Source organism: Camelina sativa, chromosome 11 (genome assembly GCF_000633955.1).
Source record: "Camelina sativa cultivar DH55 chromosome 11, Cs, whole genome shotgun sequence".
NCBI lineage: Eukaryota > Viridiplantae > Streptophyta > Magnoliopsida > Brassicales > Brassicaceae > Camelina > Camelina sativa.
Genome location: NC_025695.1, coordinates 17,473,783 through 17,481,904, shown reverse-complemented (window position 1 = coordinate 17,481,904; position 8,122 = coordinate 17,473,783). Strand labels below are relative to the sequence as shown.

The window sequence follows — 8,122 nt, the reverse complement described above, 5'->3', positions numbered from 1 at the left end:
CAAATTAATTTTCTTCTAATTTCTCAACCCTGATTGGTTGGTCATAAACCCTTTTTTCAAACATAATTGTTACTATTATTCATTCAATCCCAAAGGGAGATAACAAGTAGAAGCTCATCAATCTAATGGATGGATAAAATAGGCTAATCAAACACAAACTTACAACAAACATAGATATATAGATTGGAAAAATTTAAATTGTTGTTGATAGATCTACAGGAGCTCAAAAGCTGTGACAGCTGGTTTGCGAAAATGTTTAAAATAATTGATTTGGCCACATATGTCACCAAAATGCAATTATTTTTTGGTCAAGGGTCCTGAGAGAACTTCATGATGGGTGACCTTCCTGGAAGTGATTGTCGGAACTGTGCGAGTAAGGACAAAACACAGAAAAATATCATTTGTTGATTTGTAAGGACGGTAAACAAGTTTTTAAAGCCTCTCAGACGTAACAAACCGACTATTGAATATGGGTGGGTCCATGGGCCGAGAATAGATGTAGGGCCCACTTAGGAAGGTGGCCTATGGACTGAGAGTGGACTTGGGCTCACTAAGCATAGTGGCGGTTGGGGCGTTACAGAGACAGAGGCTACATCATGGTGTGTTTTTACGCGAATACATTGGGAAATATAGCATTAGAGCAAGTTTATTGGGGGTTCATATAAGGGGAGTTCTTAAATTTTTTATGAATTAATTGTGTACTGTTTGGAATATAAGAACTCATGATCTCTTAGATAAAATTTTCTCTTTTATTGGTAAGTTCTTATTTTGGGTCTCTTATTTTTGAAAATATTATTTTTTAAAATTTTAAAATTTTAAATAGAATAGAAGTGGTATAAATGTGTAAACATTTAAGATTTTATAAAATTAAAAAAATATTGCATTTTAAATAATTTTCAAACATACAAAACATAATTTGATACATGTTGCCTATGATGTTTCTCTCTTGGCCAACAAGAAAAAACAATCTCTTGAAAGAACTGAAGCCCAGTTGAATGCACGTTTGGCAATACTTGTGACCTTGGGGGAGGCTTTGAGCGGGAGGAACTCGGATTAGTTTGTCTTCAAACTTTAAAACAAAACAAAACTTTAAAACAAAACAAAACAATGTATTTTGACATCTATAGTCTACACCAAGTATGATCAATGCACAAATCATCATCATCATTATCACTCACAAACAAATATCAAAGATTTGTTTACCTAAGTAGCGCCGACGATGATGTTGTTGATTGGAATAAAGATGAGCTTCACAAAGAAGCCAATGAATCCCATCACTACAAACCCAATCGCAGTACGAATAGTCACTTTCGTGAATTTTACAAACAGAAACGAAAGAAAAAATCAAAACATATTCTCACCAATACACAGATCTATCTTCCCAATTGAAATCATACTATTGTACTGAGAAACTAACCCTCTCAATCGAATTAATCCAATCTCTTCCGATTGAATCGCCTATTCCTTCAAATCGCCTCCGATACAATCTCCAATTTGATTCAAATTGCCGCCGCTACAGTCGCCTCCGATAAGATCTCCGTCGATTCAAATAGCCTCCGACCATGGACTTCACTGATTCTATAACCTCCGATTAAAGCAGATTTTCCTTTCTAGGATCGAGACTTTGATCGGGAGAGAAAGAGAGAAATTGATCGGGAAGAAAGAGAGAAAGAGAGAAAGAGAGAAAGACAGAAAGATTAATCGGGCAAAAAAAAAAAAAATTCCCTTTTCTATTATTCTCTTGACCAACGAAAAATAGACACGTACCAGTCTCTTATGATCGATTTCAGGATGTTATATAAGGGAGCCTCTTCCTTATTTTCTTTTCTTTTGATTTAATTTTAATACACCAAAAATCTTACAACCCCCCTTACAACCCCCGATAAACATGCCTTTAGTTATTATCAAAAGATTTTATGACGTTAGAAAAAGTTTTTACTTTCATTGGTTGTTGGAGCAAACCAATTTGAGATAGCAAAAAGACGTGAATATGTTCTCTCCACACAAAAGGAGGGAAAAACCGAGGTTCTTTCTATGGTGTAGAAGGTTGGACACAAGGTTATCTCTCCAAGGAAGGAAGGTGGAGGAGGTTGGATGCAATGTTATCTTCCTAAGGGAAGAAGGAAAAGCCAAGGTTTTCTCCATGGTGGAAGAGGTTGAACGCAAAATTCTCTCCATAAAGGATGAGGGCAGAGCCGAGGTTTTCTTCATGGTGGTCACACATTATTATGATGATGCATCATTGATTAGTATATTGTGTAATATATTTTTTATTCAAAATATTTTTTGAGCCAACAATTTTACTAACTAAAAAAAGATGCAGAAGTGAAAGTAAAATAGTTGGATTAATGTGTTCATATAGACATTTTCTAGGTGGTGATAAAAATATATTTGTAACATAAAGTATATTTAGGTGTAAAAAATACACTTTTAATAGTAACATACATAAAAAATTTGTAAATAAATATAAATCAGTGTATTATAATAAATTTTTTTTATAAATAACGTACAACAAATTTTAATATATTTTTATTAAATTTAGGTTAATTTATAAAATTTCAAGCCGCACATCGTACGGATCCTTATCTAGTTCCTTTAAAAAGCCAACTGAGATACGATGGACACAGCCCGTAAAAAGAAAAATACATAAATGTTCAGATATTTTCCAATTATATTAAGAAGACAATATATTAATTTTACAAGACTATTACTTTTATTTAAGAATTTCGAATCATGCATAAATAGTTTTTTTTTTTCAAATTTTAAAATAATATAACTGTATGTATGTATTTAGGATTCTTGAGATTTATTGTTCCGTTGGTCTATAATTGACTAATTATATCATGTATTTACGATTCTTTGAGATTTTTTTTTTTAATTTTATGATAAATGAATTGGCAAATTGATTTCCATTTTTTACAGTTGACTAGAATATGGAAACATGGAATATAATTCGAACTTGGAAATAAGAAATTTTCTTCTCTTCTGTCAACAAATATTTTCTACGCCAAAATATTACTTTCTATATTTTCTTAAATAATTCTAAATTGAATATATTCCAATCAATTTTTTTTATACCAGTCAAATTCTAATTTTATTTTCTTATTTACAATACTTTTCTTATTTTGTAACAATTATATATTTTACCATTTCCTATAAATCTTATCACCATTTTACTATATAATCTCCCTTGCCTCCTTCTCCTCGTACAATATATCCCAAACCAACCCTCAAGAACATAGAAGTGATTCTCTCACTCAACAAACAAAAAAACTAATGATTCCAAGTTACGATCCAACTAATACAGAGGCTGGTCTAAAGCTTCTCGAGGATCTAACCACAAATGCAGATACAATCCAACAAGAAGTTCTCCACCAAATACTCTCTCGAAACTGTGGAACCGAGTATCTCAAGTCGTTTCTTGATGGAGAATCTGACAAGAATCAAGAAAGCTTCAAGAACAAAGTCCCGGTGGTGAATTACGAGGACATGAAGCCTTTCATCCGACGAATCGCTGATGGAGAATCATCTGATATCCTAGCTTCTCAACCCATCACTGAGCTCCTCACTAGGTAATCACATTCTGTGTATATCAAAATACATAATAATGATATATACAAATATAAATAACTCTACAAAACTATGTTATACTTTGTCATCTCCAAATTAATTCTTGAAGCTGTCTTCCTTTTCTTCGTATCTATTACCACATGGTTTTAAAATAATAACTTTCTAAAACATCTATTCTCATTTATAACCTATTTTTTGTTGATGAAATGTTTAAACTTATAAACTATGTTTTTAATCTATTTTTTAAATCAAAACGTTCATCAAATAATTTTCATAATTTTAGCATGTAATATCAAAACTTAAGAAGTATTAGTTTTGTGCATTACGTAAGTTTACATGTAACACAACTATTACGGTAGTACCGTATTACCTATTTTTTTTTTGTATTTTTGACATCATATTTTGTATAAAAATATAATTCTAAAATATTTCTGAAAAGAGTGAAATAAACCAGGTTACATTTGTTTATTCCCCGAATGGCTTTGCACGTCCTTGTATATCATCAAACTCTCAAGTTCTTAAATTATTAGGGTTGCATTTAGTAATTGCTTAGTAATTCTTGGATAAATATATGATGCAGCTCGGGTACTTCTGGTGGCAAACCGAAACTGATGCCTTCTACGGCTGAAGAATTGGATAGGAAGACGTTTTTCTACAACATGCTTGTCCCCGTCATGAATAAGTACGTCTAGTTATTTCTTGTTGATTCATATCCCAATTAAGAGTAATTAAAAAGGGAATGAGATTAACAGTGTTATATATGGGTTTTTTTAGGTATGTGAATGGACTAGACGAAGGTAAGGGAATGTATCTTCTGTTCATAAAACCAGAGATCAAGACTCCTTCAGGTCTAAAGGCTCGTCCTGTGTTAACAAGTTACTACAAAAGTCAACAATTCAAGAACAGACCATTCAACAAGTACAATGTTATCACTAGTCCTAACGAGACCATTCTTTGTGAAGACAGCAAGCAAAGCATGTACTGCCAGCTTCTCTGCGGCTTAGTCCAGCGATCTCATGTCCTAAGACTCGGTGCTATCTTCGCCTCTGCCTTTCTCCGAGCCGTCAAGTTCTTGGAGAATAATTTCACTCAGCTCTGTGCTGACATCAGGACAGGTACTGTCGCGAGCTGGATCACTGACTCGACATGTCGAGAGTCGGTTTTGTCAATTCTTAATGGTCCAAATCCTGAGTTGGCTGATGAGGTTGAGGCTTTGTGCTCTGCTATGTCATGGGAAGGAATCTTGAGAAGGATATGGCCTAAGACCAAGTACATAGAGGTGATTGTTACTGGCTCAATGGCTCAATACATTCCGACACTCGAGTTTTATAGCGGAGGTTTGCCTTTGGTTTCGGTAATGTATGCTTCCTCTGAGTGTTTCTTTGGTATCAACATTAATCCACTGTGTAAGCCATCTGATGTCTCCTACACACTTCTTCCTAACATGGCTTACTTTGAGTTCTTGCCTGTCGATGAAAAATCACATGAGGAGATTCACTCTGGCTCACATGATACTCTTAAGGACGAAGATCGTATTGTCGATCTTGTTAATGTTGAAACCGGCCGATACTATGAACTCGTCATCACCACGTTCGCAGGTCAGTTCTCTCTTGAAATTGACACGATTAACATGTTTACAATACCAAAAAAAAAAATGTTATGTTCTGTAAACTGTTTGAAGAAATTTGAATCAGTTCAGTTTAGTTTGATTTTTATATATGTTCAATTTAGATTCTTTAACCTAGTGAGGGAAACGTGTAACACAAGAGTTCTTTGGGCTCTTTTTTCTAAACAGGTTTATACAGATACAAAGTAGGAGATATTCTGAAGGTGACCGGTTTCCACAACAAGGCGCCTCATTTCAGTTTCGTGGAGCGAAGAAACGTTGTCTTAAGCATCGACACAGACAAAACTAGCGAAGAAGACTTAATGAAGGCAGTGGCACAAGCCAAACCCTCAAGCTTCTTGCTCACTGAGTACACGAGCTATGCGGACACGTCATCAATGCCAGGGCATTACGTGCTCTTCTGGGAGCTGAAGCCACTTCACGATAACGACTCACCAAAGCTAAACGAGAAGATGATGGAGGATTGTTGTTCTGAGGTGGAGGATTGTTTGGATTACGTGTACAGGAGATGCAGGAACAAAGACAAATCAATAGGTCCATTGGAGATAAGAGTGGTGAGTTTGGGTACTTTTGATTCGTTAATGGACTTTAGTATCTCTAAAGGATCTTCAGTGAATCAGTATAAGACTCCAAGGTGTGTTAAATCTGGAGGAGCTCTTCAGATTCTCGATTCCAGAGTTATTGGGAGGTTCTTCAGCAAAAGAGTTCCTCAATGGGAACAACTTGGTTTAGATTCTTAGCTTTACTTTATTCCTCAATGGATTTATCCCTTCCCAATTCCCATAGTTGCTTTTGTCTTAATTTTTAATTGTTTTAAGAGGGAGTGAGAATCCTCTAATGCAACTTCTAATAAGAGTTCTCATAGTCATGTGAGATTACGCATGAAGAATAAATTTTAGACTTTATTGTAGCAAACTTTTATTTGGGTGAAAATGCAAGTAAGAGACCAAAGTGATGTGGTTTTCTTGATGTGTTACATGCATCCTTGGTCACAAAAATGGCTTTCTCGAAACCAAGAGTTTTTACTAAACTGGAAAATCTGAAAAATTAAGAAGAATTTTCATACCGATCCACAAAACCGCTGTTTAAGATCATCAATATTCATATAAATGCAAGTGAGAATCCTATATTCGATATCTTCACTCAAGCACCAGTTGGCATGTTGCTGAACTTCGAAAAGAAAGTGACAACTCCTGGATCATCACCTTACGTTTATCCTCTGTCTCTGGAGTAGACCGAGACGAGATTGCCGCAGTCTTTAAGCAACAAGCATTTCTCAAAATGTATTTAACCACATCTACCTCTTTCTGCGATCCATGTATCCCTTTCCACTTGAAAGTTTCGAGACTCGACCTCATGCACTCAGGAATAGGACTCAATTCACTCTCCAAGGAAACCAGTGGTGGATCCACACAACTATCTTTATGATCCTGAGATCAAACATGAGAGTTTGGCTTAAAGATTAGTTGCAGTAAATTAAACCAAAAGAAAAAGGACTATATATATTGAAAAGAACTTACATCGTTCAGATCAATCTCTAGCTCTCGTAAATTAGGAGATTTCTCGAGCAACAGGGGAAGTAACTTTGATCAATTTGTATCACATGGACATAGCTTCAAATTCTTAAGCTGGTTGAAGACAATACCGTCACAATTGAAAGCCTGCACAAGATGGAAAACGAATAAACAAAGGTTAAAGAATAGGCAGGTTAATTAAAAATTAGTGTTCTAAAATGAGAACTATAGATGGATGTAAACAAATTACCTCTTCCGCGTTGAATGATCTTATGCATAACGAAAGCCGCTTGACGGATGTGATTGATCTAATAAAGTTGTTGGTATCAGGGTATCTAGATTCGATATCAGCATCCTCTAACTTAGGCATATCTTTAAAATCGTAAAAGTAGCTAGGATTAACTTCACTTTCACAATCATAGTGTGTAAGTAATTTGAAATACTTCAAACAAGGAGTGTTTATGACAAGCTCACTCAAATCAACATATCTTCTTATTTTTAGAGCTAGTCTCTGCAAGGACGGCATGGTTACATTCAATGGTACTAAATCCTCCGGATAGCCGGGAAAGTCCAATGAAACTCGTTCCATAACAAGATCCTCAAGAACAGGGCAACTGGAAAGAAGTCGCTGAAGAGACTTGTCATTTAAGTAAGTCACACGTCGAAGGAGCAAAGTTTTCAAAGAGGGAAGATAAGCTATACGAGGAACATCCACGAATATTTCGTCTATCAGTTTCAAGACCACTAGCGATTCGCAGGTATACAAACTACTAGGTTGATACTTAACTCACGGAGGCAGCGAGAAACTGCAATTACAACCCACAGTTTGATATCCTTAGACTTAATTGATCCAACGCTATTGGTCAAGTTGAGACGAAAGGTTTCTATGATGGGAGCTTTATGTAAAGGCATATTTAAATTAACAAAAGCCCTTAAAGTCAATTTTTCAGAGGATGAGAGATTGGTATACTCGTACTCAAGCTTAGGCAAAAACATCCAAAGAAACTCCCATCTCTTCGACAAAACACTCGTGCTTACAGCGGTTCTTGTTGGAAGAAAAAATAGTACCTTCAATAGCAATTCATCAGGTAACTGACTGATCCTGTCGGCCATCTCTTCACAATCTCCAAGATCTTTTGTTGATTTTTGACCAAGATGCTTTTATCATTGAAATAAACACAACCTTGTAGAAGAAAACCTAATATTTGTAGCTTAGGGTTAATGATGAACAGGCTTCACTAGGGCCGGGCTCTAACATATCTAATTATCTGGGCTTGGGGCAGACAACAATTCTTTAGTCCTTTAGTTAATTATTTCAATGAATAAAATTTATGGAAATTGTTTTATAAGAAACTTTGGGTTTTGAATAAAAAACAGAAAAAAGAAATGTGGGAACTGTTGTGTTCGTACT

General features: G+C 35.2%; 2 protein-coding genes across 2 annotated transcripts; one reads left to right on the top strand and one right to left on the bottom strand.

Annotated features, from left to right (window-relative positions):
- Positions 3,277–5,937, top strand: LOC104728075 (indole-3-acetic acid-amido synthetase GH3.17-like). Its single transcript, XM_010447112.1, has 4 exons — positions 3,277–3,572; positions 4,151–4,252; positions 4,345–5,168; positions 5,366–5,937. Exons 1-4 carry the CDS (start codon positions 3,277–3,279, stop codon positions 5,935–5,937), a joined length of 1,794 nt encoding a protein of 597 aa, XP_010445414.1.
- LOC104723656 (putative F-box/LRR-repeat protein At4g15060) lies at positions 6,269–7,862 on the bottom strand. The gene is given in 4 exon segments (XM_019232680.1): positions 6,269–6,627; positions 6,718–6,858; positions 6,962–7,488; positions 7,491–7,862. Coding segments are annotated over 3 exon segments (933 nt in total). The 5' UTR covers positions 7,825–7,862; the 3' UTR covers positions 6,269–6,627; positions 6,718–6,786.

Bases quoted from the DNA above. Each gene is read 5' to 3' on its own strand.
- LOC104728075 (XM_010447112.1), top strand. From the start codon at position 3,277: ATGATTCCAAGTTACGATCCAACTAATACAGAGGCTGGTCTAAAGCTT. The intron at 3,573-4,150 runs GTAATCACATTC...TATATGATGCAG, and splicing joins ATCACTGAGCTCCTCACTAG to CTCGGGTACTTCTGGTGGCA. The intron at 4,253-4,344 runs GTACGTCTAGTT...GGGTTTTTTTAG, and splicing joins CTTGTCCCCGTCATGAATAA to GTATGTGAATGGACTAGACG.